This window comes from Patiria miniata, unplaced genomic scaffold (genome assembly GCF_015706575.1).
Source record: "Patiria miniata isolate m_02_andy unplaced genomic scaffold, ASM1570657v1 HiC_scaffold_6, whole genome shotgun sequence".
Lineage (NCBI taxonomy): Eukaryota > Metazoa > Echinodermata > Asteroidea > Valvatida > Asterinidae > Patiria > Patiria miniata.
The window spans coordinates 9,779,081-9,792,870 of NW_024037073.1; the positions used below are offsets into that span (position 1 = coordinate 9,779,081).

The 13,790-nt window shown below is 39.8% G+C and overlaps 1 protein-coding gene across 2 annotated transcripts in view; it reads right to left on the reverse strand.

Annotated features, from left to right (window-relative positions):
- The window catches only part of LOC119742924 (rapamycin-insensitive companion of mTOR-like), a 71,762-nt gene that overhangs the window by 33,029 nt on the left and 24,943 nt on the right, over nt 1–13,790 (reverse strand). For both annotated transcript variants that reach the window (XM_038219191.1, XM_038219190.1), the window contains exons 5-6: nt 3,746–3,941; nt 599–725 (exon numbers count right to left, since the gene is read on the reverse strand). In XM_038219191.1, coding sequence (XP_038075119.1) covers nt 599–725; nt 3,746–3,941 — 323 coding nt within the window. The remainder of the gene's footprint in view (nt 1–598; nt 726–3,745; nt 3,942–13,790) is intronic.

Sequence of the window (13,790 nt, forward strand, 5' to 3'; positions counted from 1 at the left end):
TCATTTCTAATTTGTGCATTCTTTTCATTTGAATCAACAAAAATGCTTCAAATCTAAAGAAGGTTGCATAACAACTAACCTGATGAAGTTTTAGCTCAGTGAATTCAAAATTGCCGAGTCATGTTTTGAATTGCGCCCGCAATCAGCATCAGGGACATGTTCTCATTCAGCCGATTGCAGCTACGCGATGTCACGCACGGAACCGACGAATTATAGCAACCACGCGCGCGTGTGTGTCTTGTCAAAGCTTGCACGCACCCATTCATGGCTTTGTCTGATTAAAAATGAACTACTAACAAAAATGCGTCTTTAGACGCACCTTTGGAAATTACCTTCTTTTATTGTTTTCTTCAAAATGACAGCATGCCAGAAAGAATATATCTACAGGGAGTTTAGTGCTGTTACTTTCTTTAAACCAAGTAAGATTTTCATCAATAATTTTGTCGGTTACTTTTTAGATAGCTGGAAATGCTTTCAAACTCAAGAATAGCCAGACAGTTACATCTTTAAGCTACACAGTTACTGTCTGCTAGGGGAATGCCCAGGATTTCCAGTGTCGCTGGGGCATGCCCTGGGACGCTGACTCACTACAACTCACCCAGTTCGCTCAGCGTCTCCAAGGAGGGACGCACCATCCTGTCTCTCTCCTTCATGCCGTCGTTGGCGATGGCAACCAGCGTGTGGACCAGAGAGATCGGGCACAAAGACGGGGCCACCGCTATTATCTAACGGCAAATAAATAAACAAATACAAAGATCAACAAATGCACCACAACAGAAACTGAGCTGGCGACAATTTTTTGTTATTCTGATTAAAGGCATAAAGGATCATTTGCATTTAACACAAAAGTAACCTACCGAATTATTATAAAAAGTCCTACGTGGATTAACCCTAACCCCTTGAGTACTTTTACTAGAAAGTATCTTGAATCCGCCAAAATCCACCAATTTTGTCATGCAAAAAAATGTTGGTGTCCTGAGTCCATCAGAATCCACCAGTGAGTCCATCAGAATCCACCAGTGTAGTACCTATACCTCGTACAGTACACACCAAACATATAGCCAAGGAGTTAAACTGTTGAGATCCTGAATCCATCAAAGTCCCCCAACTGCTCAAAATGGAGGTATCCTGAATCCATCAAAATCCAGCAGTATCGCTAAGCTCACTGTCCTGCATCCATCAGAATCCCTCAACTTTTCCAGTATGGAGTTATCCTGAATCCATTGAAATCCTCCAAAACAAGGGTGTCGATTTTGATGGATTCAGGTACCGGTACGTTATAGTTAAAAGAACATACTTAAATAACAGAATGAAAATCGTTGCCAATCTCCATATAAGGAGATGTTTATGACTACTCGCGAGAGGCGCATACCAGTACCATCACAAAGCCAGTGTTGCAAAAAACACGATGTGAAACTGTTGAACAAAATTGCTGGAAATTTATAATTGTCAACTTGTTTTGACTTTTTGACTCAAAAGGCACATGTATTTATGAATGAGACTAAATATGTGCTTGGCCGGTATAAAGCAAGAACATGTGCATTTATAACCGGCTTAGGGGACTGGTCGCTGTCCAGGCACCTGAGCTGGTTTTAAACCTACTTGTTTAATACCGGCCAAGCACAAATTTGTTCCCTTATGAATACATTTTAACTTGCACCCTTTGGGACCAGTCTTAACTTGACTTGGTCTGCCTTGTCTTGTTTAAAGAATCCTCTTTCATTTCTATCTTACCCATTAATCAAAAACCGTCATAGAATTTCCAACGTCCGGAAAAATTTCAGGATTTGTTTTTTTTTCCTCGGTATAATCTTGAACCCATTCGTCAAAACAAATCTGCGCTCTGACAAGTCCTGACAGCACGAAATGATTCATGGCAATGTGGCACGTCCTCTCTGCATAACAGGAACACGTGTGCATGTTCCGCACACGGCCGCGAGGGATGCATACAATGTATACTATGTGTCATTCGGTGGTATTCCCCGGTCCCCGCCAGCCTGGCTAACATGACCTACTTCATGCATCCCACGACGAATTTGCCAAGAACTGACGAACGAAACTGACTCCAATTCACACATGTTCATGTACTCTTTTCAAGACTTTTAGTCATCTTTTTTTTTTTACTAAGGGAATAAATGTGTATTAGGGAGGTGCCCGAGGCGAAGCCCAGGGTAATTATCACCCATCCAGACTACCACCGGTCTTAAACAGAGTGTTTAATACCAACCGAACACATATTTATATTCCCATTCATACATGTAAATACCTTTTCGGTCAAAAAACCAAATCTTTTCGGTCCAAAAATCAAAACAAGTCACAAACTAGACTAGCCAACCATTTTGTTCAACAATTTTACTTCATGTTTTATGAAACATACCTCTGACTATAATATGGAATGCCCCTCCCACAACTCGTTACCTTTTAAGGACATTGGCGTGCGCGTCGCGCATACTGTGCGATGTCGCGCAAAACGCAGCTGGGCTGGTGTAGTGTGAATTTCGGACCATGAAATACTGATTCACTGGTAGTACATTGCGCATGCATACGTGAGGAATGTGAACGTTCAACCAATGAAACGTTAAAAGGCACCGGATTTCATGAGAGTCCAAATTTTACGTGACACTGGAAAAGTGTTTAAGACCAGCTAGCCATGTCTTTATCATCCGTTTAAGACCGGCCAAGTGACGGGCTCTCAACCAATGGGAATGCGGAAACTGTTTTAGGTATTTATGAATGCCTATTCATAAATTTATATCTGAGACAGTTTACCCATTTCTATTGGTCAAGAGCCTGTCACTTGGGTGGTTTTGAACCGCTGATAAAAACACCGGCTGGTTACGGTTTTTGACTTATGTACGATGGTGCGTGGGTTCGAACCCTGCTAGGAACATGGTGTTTGTGCCCTTGGGCAAGACACTGAACTGCAATTGCCTCTCTCCACCCAGGAGTATGAATGGGTACCTGTGAGGGTAGAGGACCAAATGTGTGCTGACATCGGCTGCCACGTGGTCTCGTAAAATTACCAAATTTCGTCGAGAAAGGATAAGGTAAACTTGGGTTAGGTGACAGTTTAGGTTTGTGCACAAGTCCATGGGAAAGTCACCCTATTATAGCATTAGTTGAAATTATACATGAAATGGTACCACTAAGGAGAAACGGTATCTTAATTTCTTTGCACGATGGGAGACATCGGTCATTAGGGAGACATTTTCATGTCTCCCTTATCCCTTATGTCACAGCCCCCCTTTAGAGGCACAATTTTATTGTCGCAGTTAGGTTATAGTTGTTGCTCGTGGTCTAATTAGTGAACATACCGAAATTTGTGGAAAAAGGACAAGGGAATACTGGGTTAGAGCACATTTAAGTTTGAAATTTTATGCACAAGTCTATAAGAATGTCTCCCAAATGACCCATTTTCCGTAATAATTATTACCCTGGATTGGACATTTGGGAGACATCCCATTAATTTTTCAAACTTAATTTTTCAAACTGTGCCCTAACCCAATATTCCCTTGTCTTTTTTCCCACAAATTTCGGTATGTTTACTAATTAGACCACGAACAACAAATATAACCAAACTGCGACAACAAAATTGTGCCTCTAAAGGGCTGTGACATTAGGGCGACATGAAAATGTCTTCCTAATGACCGATGTCTCCCATCGTGTAAAGAAATTACGATAACGTGTCTCCTAAGTGGTACGTTTACACGTATAATTATTATTAATATTATTTTTTTTAACTTACCCTTCGGATGAATCGTAGGGCCTGGACCCTCTCTATGTCATTGGCTAGACAGATGTCGAGTGACCTCATGACCAGGTAGTCTATGTGTAGTCTCATCATAGCCTCGACGGCCGCCTCGTCTTGTAGAAGGTAACGCAGCGCACGGATGCCTGCACTACGCACCTCCTTGGTGCTGTGAAGCAGAGACAACCTCAAGCTGAAAGGAAGGAAAAAATAACTAAATGTTACTCATTGATAACAAGACTCAATACCCAATGCTCAATGGTCAAAACTAATTAATACAGCGCGAGTCAAAACTAACGAAACCCAAATGTCGGGACAATTGTTTTAGTGAAGTTCCGCATGTAGCACTTTCAAAATCTCGGATATGAAAGCCCAATTCATAAGCTTTCTTTTAGTACGAGAATCATTCAAATCACTCATGTAATTTTCAAGTTACAGAATTTTTAAAAAACACAACCACCGTTTTAAGGTTCTGTCCACAGATCACAAAAAGGTAAGTGTTCTTTCAGCAAAACGAAAATAAATCACATAGGGATGTGTGTGAATTGATTTCGTTTTTGCTGAAAGAACGCACACCTTTTTTTGTGATCCATGGACAGAACTTTAAAACCGTGGTAGTGTTTAAAATTCCGTAACTTGAAAAGTTCATGAGTGATTTGAATGATTCTTGTACTAAGAGAAAGCTTATGAATTGGGCTTTCATATACTAGATTTTGAACGTGCTACATGCTGAACTTCACTAAAACAATAGTCCCGACATTTGGGTTTCATTTCTTTTTACTCACCCTGTAGTGGGTTCGAGCCCCGCCATGGCCATACGTGTTGTGCCCTTGAGTAAGGCGCTTTACCTCAATTACTTCTCTCAACCCAGGTGTTAAATGGGTACCGGCATTATCCAATGCTGGGAAGGTAACAGACTCGCTGTGGAGGAGGTGTGGCGATCTCCCCACAGCAGCATTTCATGGACTCGAGTCTGGCCAATCACTTCGAGAGATGGGCACTCCGTTCCTGTGAACACAGGTTCACCCACCCCCCTCCCCTGCTTTACTTTATTCACCAGCAGTCAGATCGTATGTCAGGCAAGCACTGTGACTAGTCAAACTGGGTCAACAGACAAAGCAGGCAAGTTGTGGTCACAGCTGTTTTATCACTCACCAGGAGTCAGAGCATAGATATATAAACAGTCCCAGCCAGTCAATCCTGCTTTATGTAGGCTGGGAAGTCTTAACTGTTGCAAACTGTCACTTGTTTGATTTTGACTGAAAGGACAACTTGGCCCAGAATGTATGTTTGCAAAGGAGGGTTAATGGCTGCATTGAATTGTTCAATTCCCAGAAATCTGAGGTGGTGCAGTGTAAGAAATGTCTTGTGGGTCAAGTGAGTAGGCTAATAATAATTTCATTCGATTTGATCTTCATTTAAAAGTGCTGTACTTAACACATGAAAACTCTCTATTGCTTGATCAGTTACAGACAGTCGAAATGTTCTTCCACTTCCCATGCCATGCATTTGTATACAGACTAGTAAAAACAGTCAGATCACATTTGTGTAAAAACCGGTGTTGTAGTCGAGTCACAAACATCGAGTACGAGTCCGAGTCCCGAGTCACAAGCCTCGAGTCCGAGTCACGAGTCACTTGTTCTTAGTTGTTCACGTGACACTCTTTGGTACTGGACACTTTTCGGCATGACACCGGGCCCTGGCATGCCTGGTGCTCGTCGTGCAGGCGCTAGGCATGCGTGCACAGCCCCTGGATACAATTTTTCGCGGCGCCTTGTTTTGTCTATGAAGTAAAAAGAATGTTACGTCCGTCGCACAAATATGTAACGCTGTGTTTTTTTCTTTTGATGAAAATACGTGACTCGAGTCACGAGTCACCAAGCTCAAGTCCGAGTCATCATGGCCATCCAAGATCAAGTCCGAGTCATTTTCAAATGTGACTTGAGTCGAGTCACGAAAAATGTGACTCGAGTCCGAGTCCTGGACTTGAGTCCTACAACACTAGTAAAAACTGTGACTAGTCAAATCCTGTCAACAGACAAAAGAGGTAACTGGTAGGTACAGCTGGCATATCAATCACCTCCAGTCAAAGCATGCCTATATCAAATTAACAAGGGCATTCTTAATAGTTAAAAGCAGTCACTTGATTGATTTTGACTGACTGTGCTGGTGTAGCTATAATAAATTATTGTTATAATTACATTTTGTGGGGATTTTTGACTGTCCCGGCCACCATGTGTTTGGTCCCAACAAAACCAATCATGCAACTGGTGTTATCCCCAAAAATACTACATTCCAAGCATTTGTTTATGGTGTAAATCGAGGACACACACGTGCAACAGCATCAGTGAATCAAGGTCAGAAACCGAATCAGGACTCCTCGGTTGGAAAACGTGTACAAAACCAATGAGAGCTGTTGCGAAAAAGTACAAACAAAGGAAAAGGGAAGAGGAACAAAAGAAAATCCTCTACCGGTATTTACACCATAAACAAATGTGCTAGTACATGTATGTGTGTTCGCTTGCATAAATATGCACAAAACAAACATGTACATGAATGTGCATGTGGTTAAAGGGAATGTACATCATTGGCTTTTGCTGTAATTTTAGAAATTAACTATTTGAGGGGTTAGTATAATAGATAACATATTGAAGTTGAAATTTTTTTTCGAAAATGCTGGAAAAACCAAGAAAAACAAAAATGTTCAAGTAGTCTGGTTCCCTGACTCTACTAAAGATAAAATGGATCAATTTATAGATGCCGGAAAATTGTAAGGTAAGGGAACCAGTTGTAGCTGGCCTGCACCCGTTTATGAACATATAACCAATAGCAAACAAAATTTGGACCGAAAAAAATTGTAAATTTGGAGCAGTAGTTGAAAATCAGTTAGGTTTTTCCAACGGTGGTCGGCTGACCATTGTTGGAAATGTATACAAAAATACCATTTTCTTGAAAATGACTTCACACCAGGTGCCATATTTTTACAGGATGCTTTAGACTGTCATTTACCAACATCCTAGTAAGGTATTTTGTAAAAACTGGGTAGTTTTATTTTTCGATGTTTGCAAATGTTGTATATTCCCTTTGATGCTCAGTTCAAAAGTTCAAACAAGTGCATGTACAATGTACACAAGTACATGTGCATGGTTAATACATTAGTCAATCTCCATAGATTACAGCTGTACATACTGCAGCACTGCCAGAAGTATGGACCTTCAACTGGGCCGACTCCTGTCGCCTGTGCAAAGTTTGTTGTCTGCAGGGCACTGGACTTTGCACTTACTGCATACGATTGTGCAACACATTACAATGGCTGTGACAATGGGAGGTGCACCTTGAATCCAAACATAACTATTTTTAAAATAGTAACACCAAAAAAACCCCCAAAAAACAAGGAAAAAAAACAAACAAGTCAATGCCTATTTTTAGATTGAAATTTTGCTAAGGATTTGTGTTTCAACCTATCAACTGATCTATCACGGTAGAATCGCATTAGAATCATGTCAACGCAGCTTGTGAAATATTGTCCAATTACATGATATACAAGTGGACGTGGAACACGCAAAATCAAACGAGACAAACAAAACTTAGTGTACGAAAACTCCATAGGGTTGTCTAAGGGGCGTGGCTAACTCGCAAGCGGCGATAGGTCAATTTGATAATGTGTGTAATTAAAGGGAAAATACAACATTTCCAAACATCGAAAAATAAAACTACCAAGTTGTTAGGAAATACCTTACTAGGATGTTGGTAAATGACATGCTTAAGCACCTTGTAAAATTATGGCACCTGGTGTGAAGCCATTTTCAAGAAAATGGTATATTTGTCTACATTTCCAACGCTGGTCGGCCGACCACCGTTGGAAAAACCTAACTATTTTTCAATTACTGCACCAAATTTACCATTTTTTTTAAGTCTAAATTTTGTTTTGCTAGCTATTGGTTCCATGCTCATGAACAAGTGCAGGCCAGCTAGACTGGTTCCTTTACCCTACAATTTTCTTGTACGATTGATCCATTTCATCTTTAGTGGAGTCAGGGAACCAGACTACTTGAATATTTTAGTTTTTCTTGGTTTTTCCAGCATTTTCGAACACAAAACATGTCAGTGTAACAATATTTGATTTATTATACTAATCCCCCAAATAGTTAATTTCTGAAAATTACAGCAAAAGCCAATGATGTACATTCCCTTTAATGGTGAAAAAAAAGTTTGTGCGACTAAGGACAATTCATCATAACATTACAATTTTTCTAAACATGAAATTAATTTTCAAAGGACCTTTGTGGACACTCTTGCAAAACTTTCATTATAGGCATATTGTCTGTACATATTTCATTAATGAATGCAAAAAAAAGACCACAAAATTACACATGTACAGCGTGTGTCAATAAAAACGCAGGATTCAAAGCGATTTTTTTTCTGAGAAAATTATGCTACTGGTGTGCCTAATTTGATAAGGATTTGATTGTCCATAATTTCATCTTTGACAAGATTTTTGTTTGGTGGAATTTGGACTTTTGGTTCAAAAGTTATGACAAGTTTTGTGAAGCCCTTCTGAAGCGGGTTGCTCTGATTCAACGACTTTAACACAATGACCAGTTATGTACAATGCAGGTATGCATTGAAGACAATTAAACCAGAACAAAACTTTCTTTGAAACAACTGATGATAAGTATCACTTAAATTTAATAACTGGACTATCATTGTTTCAAAGCATCATGAATTATTGACTAATAACATTGACTGTGGACTAAAGGATTATGTAAGCCTAATCCTGCCACACATGTCCTTCTTTGTGATCCACAAATACTTTCACCTGTACTGAATTCAAACCTTTCATTAGGTATGTGTGATTTCACAAATCAGACCAGCTTGGAATTTATAACCCTTCTTCAATGTACTCTATCTCTGGACAGGATTGTCCAAATGAGATGGGATAAAAAGCATAGTGAAGAGAAGGAAAGGTACTTTGAAAAGAGGGTTAACATTATGATGAATAGGGGTGGTTTATATTCTTAATATTTTTGTTTCTAATCCTGCGTTTTTATTGACACACGCTGTAGTGTAGTTTTACAGTTGTCTTTTGGAAATCTGTGTAAACAAATGTAAGGAAGAAAAGAAGTTTCAGCCACATAAAAATGATATAATTAAATGACAAGTGTACATTTTTCAAAGGTTTGAAAAATGCTACATTTATTAAAGATGCGCGTCCTGTGCTGTTCCAAAAAAAAAAATTCCTAACTGCCAAATGAATGTTAAATTTATATTAAAATTGTATTACTGAAAAAAAAATCTTTTTCCAATTTTAGGCTCTCCAACCCTCTGAAAAAGGACTGTTATTTTGCACAAATGAACCCAACCTGCCTGAGCCAAATTAATAGAGCCTGAAATTTGACCCCTGGTGGAGCGCTTCTGAAACCTTGAATAGGAATATTAACGTACTAAAGATTTAAAATTTTTATTTATTTTTGGTACACTGATTTAAAGGGAATGTACAACATTTGTTTTTGCTTCAATTTTCAGAAATAAATGGATTTGGAGGATTAGTATGTTATAGCAACTATTGTTACACTGACTTGTTTCACGTTTTGGTTTCGTAGATGCTGGAAAAACCAAGAAAACCAATCATGTTCTCGTAGTCTGGTTCCCTGACCCCACTTGAGATGAAACGGAGCAATTTATAGACTTTAGGGAAATGTAAGATCAGAGAATCACTCTAGCAGCCTTGTAGTCTTCAAAGGTGTGTAATCAATTGCAAAGAAAATGCAGACGAACTAAATATGAAAAAGTAGGAACACTTTCTGAAAAAAAGCCAGTTTTCTCCAACGCTGGTCGGCCGACCAGCGCTGGAAAAATACAGTTTTTCTTGAAAATGTCAGCACACCAGGAGCCACGATTTTACTGGATGCTTTAGACTCTCCGTCCCTAACAATCCAGTAAGACATTTCGTGATAATTTGATCATTTAGTTTTTTGTTGTTTGCAAATGTTGTATCTTCCCTTTAAGAAAATCACCCTAAAAAAAAAGGCTTTTGCAAAATTGTTACTAGCATCTCAATTTATGGAAACTGAAAAATCACCCGACGTGAAAGAGAAATATCGTGCCAAAAGTTGAACTCTCACTTCCGAAAATCTCAAATACATGTGGACTAGTGGAACTTGGTGTACTCAAGGCGGTCATTGGATGAAAACTGAAACTTAAATAGGACACTAAAATGTCTTTCAGGATATTGACTTCAAGGGAATATACATCATTTGCTTTTGCTGTAATTTTCAGAAATGGATGGAATTAGGGGGTTGGAAATATATAGCAAATATAGTTACACTGACTTTTTTGAGGTTTTGGGTTCGAAAATGCTATAAAAACCAAGAAAAACAATCATTTTCCTGTAGTCTGGTTCCCTGACTCCATATAAGAAGAAACAAAGCAGTTTACATACATTGGGGAATTGTAAGGTCAGGGAACCAGTCTAGCTGGCTTGTACCCGTTCATAGGTGTGTAATCGATTGCAAACAAGTGCGATGGTCAATTGGGGCCAGTATTTGAAAAAAAGCCATATTTTTCCAACGCTGGTCGGCCGACCAGCGTTGGAAATTGATACAAAAATACCACTTTTCTTGAAAATGACAGTATACCAGGTGCCATGATTTTACAGGATGCTTTACACTGTCATTCACTAACAGTCCAGCAAGGTATTTCAAAGTGATTTGGTAGTTTTATTTTTTGATGTTTGCAAATGTTGTTTATTCACTTTAACTTGAAGGACTCATTAGCATTTACAAAAAATTCTGAAATGACCGCTGATAAGGACTGCATTCAAACCAGCTCGACTAAATCTAGAACCCATCGGCTGTTGGTAGATAAATCTTCGCGTCGTCATACATTTTCATTCTCATGCAAGTACGCGATGTGAAAACAAATGTGAATGAATAAGGAGACCTACATGTACATGATGTAAGAACAAAAATGCCGGATGTGAAAGGTCGTAAGTAAAATTCGTTTTTACCATCTTCAAGAGATTTCTCGTCTTTTTTTCTTGAGGAATACCAAGATAAAATTCCGACATGAATGTTTCTTGGGGTAATCACGGTTAGAAATCATTCTTTCCAAAATTATAGCAAGAGAAAGGGCAACCTAGAGTAAAATGCCCATAGGCGGACATTTTACTTTCAAGCTCTAATGTTGTCCGACAATAAAAAAATTAACTAAACGTTAGTGAAGTTTTCATTCAATTTCTCATTCACATGTGAATAACCGTTACATTGCTAGGAAAATTGCAATTTCGGGGTAAAATTTGAAATAGCATAAGGAATGCTAAATGTTAATGCATTTACTAACCTGACTCAGAAACGCCCACATAAATGCTTCTAAAATGTCAACATTCTTAATGTGATTTGAAAGCATCCTCCCAGACTCATAAAGAACAGGAAGCCCTTCCTAAAAAAAAACCTAAGTAAACATAACGATGCTGTAATTATGAGCAGAATTTGACGTTCTGCGTTATATGCTTCAGTGAACTCAAATCGTTTTGTGATTCCCAAAGGCAATGAGTGATGCCAGACCTAGTCTCATTTCAAGACGTTATTGGTAATTTGTTCATTTTTTTTTAGCACCAAGGCTTAGGGAAGTGATAGTGACGAGGGCATCATGTGCTGGTGAATAGGCTACAGCATACACCGCACTCAGCAGCATATCTAGCTTCGTGCCAGGGTGGACAAAATGACTGTATCGACATCTGAACTGTCTTAACCAGTTCGTGTTGGAGGACATGATAACACGCACTGGATGTTTTTGTACCCAGGCACGGCTGATGGGTTAAGACGTCAAGATTGCCTCGACTCGCCTCCGGGTGACGTCTAAACACGCTAATCCCTCGTGTCTTTTGTGCACACACAAAGTCTGTGAAGTCTGTGGAGGCGGACCGTGTGTTGATCTTGAATTGGCTGTTGTGTACGGTCTATTGTTGTACTAATACAAAATTTTGCCTTTTGCCAAAATAATCCTGGCGCAAAGTGGTTAAAACCGTCTAAAATATACTGTTGTTATTTTTTTTATATGCCATCAAATGCCGACAGCCCCCCTCCCCGTGTTTATGGTAACAATTGTGTACTTGTCCTATAAGATTGTTTACATGTACTTGAAAGGAAAAGAAGAAGAAAGGAGAAGATTGAAAAGTTCCCTTTTAGAGGTAAGTGAATTTCCTTGAATGACATTCCAGGGGTGAACCACAGAATTAGACCAAACAAACAGGGACTGAAATCTAAATCCACATGTTGGTCGGAGTAGAATTCGAACCCAAGCTCAAATTAAGCACAGAGAAAGTTACTGGTACCCCGTGCCAGCATGACTCAAGGTACAGTACAAGGATAGACAGTGGCGAGTGGATACCGGTTAAGGTTCAACAACCTCTTCCTTCACTTTAATCACCTCTGCTGAAAAGGCAACCATGTACCGCCTTAAAAAAAAAAAAATCACAAAATCCTAATCAAGACTCCAAGAGCAAAAATGTCATTACAATCTCGAAGCACTTAGGCGCGGTGACGTCTCCGGCTGGAAACCGAGACCGACACTCGTCCCACGCGGAGAGCTGCGTATCTTATCGTTGGCGCGTCGCGAGTACTATGAAAACATACAGCGGTTCTCCCCGGAGTAATTAATCATGTCAGACGTTACTTCGTGGAAGTATGACATACATAAATTGCTTCGTACAAGCTAAAAACAAATTACTATTCTTTCCAATAATCAAATGTGATAATATCTTGGGAAAACCCTCCACAACGCGTATCAATTTAAAGTTGTGCTCTTACTTGAACCGGTTTAAATTACTTTCATACGACCTCTCCAGTGAAAGTTCTGATCATGTGAAGATTTGGACTTTTTTTGCGAGAGCAAGTTATGAGAATATCAGGTTTCAGAGCAGAAAAAAAAAATCGAAATTGAAGAAATACTTTTAAACACCTACCGGTACAGCGTACATGAATTTAAGCAAACCAGAAGATACAAGTTTGTGACAACATGCTTGTCGTGTGCTTGGATACTGTAATTTCATTGGTCTAGAACGGCCACGTGTCTGGTCTATAAAAATGCATGTCACACACTTAATAAGTTATCCCGCGAGTGTGAGTGGAACACGGAATAATGTAGTGCGTCTGTGTCCCTCATACCACGAGGCCGAAGGATATGTGGGACACAGACGCACTACATTTTCTGTGTTCCACAAGCGCGAGCGTGATAACGAATTTATCTTCAAGCAAACTTGACGCACAGTAAAGTCGAACCATCGCTTTACACGAACCTTTTAGCGGTTTAGCGCATGCAGCTGGAATGTCGCTCGCATCTTGGAATAGCGCAATAAGCAGGGTGCGATATGGACCGTGCAATACAGCCTCATATCACACTGTTGTTGCCATGGATCGGCCAATCAGGATCGAGGATACAAGTTTGCTTGAAGATAAATATCCATATCGCACTGCATTCATTGTGCGCGTATGGAACCTGCCAGGGCGCTAGCTTCGCGTAATAAAGAACTGCATCGTCAACCACTCAGTCTCATGTCCGGCAGGACAGCAAAATTTTCAGTAATATCAAAGGTTTAATTTAATTCTCAGACAGTAAGTTACATTTTTGTACAACCTTTTATCTTTTTGACTTATTGGCGTGGTATAACTGCTGTGATGTTGACTGCTGTGATGTGCGATATGCCGTTTTTAATCTCCTCGGGGCGCATAGCACCCGAGGCGAATATGCCAATGTCATCATCAGCACTATAATAATGACAACTACCACACTGTTTTCAAATTCATGATCGATTTAACCACCGTCAGTGGCAGCGCCAGACTCTAAAATTTGGGGGGGGGGAGGAAATAATTGGGGGGGGGGGAGCAGTCAAAAAAAATCTCAAGCCTGTGTATGCACGTACCATTGTCAATGGTCCCGAAATAAGCCACTCGAGCAACTTATAGAGGTGTAGTCGTTTTTTATGCATGAGAAATGTATCAAACTGCAGAACGGTGTATAACTACAAATACGTTGGCTGTCC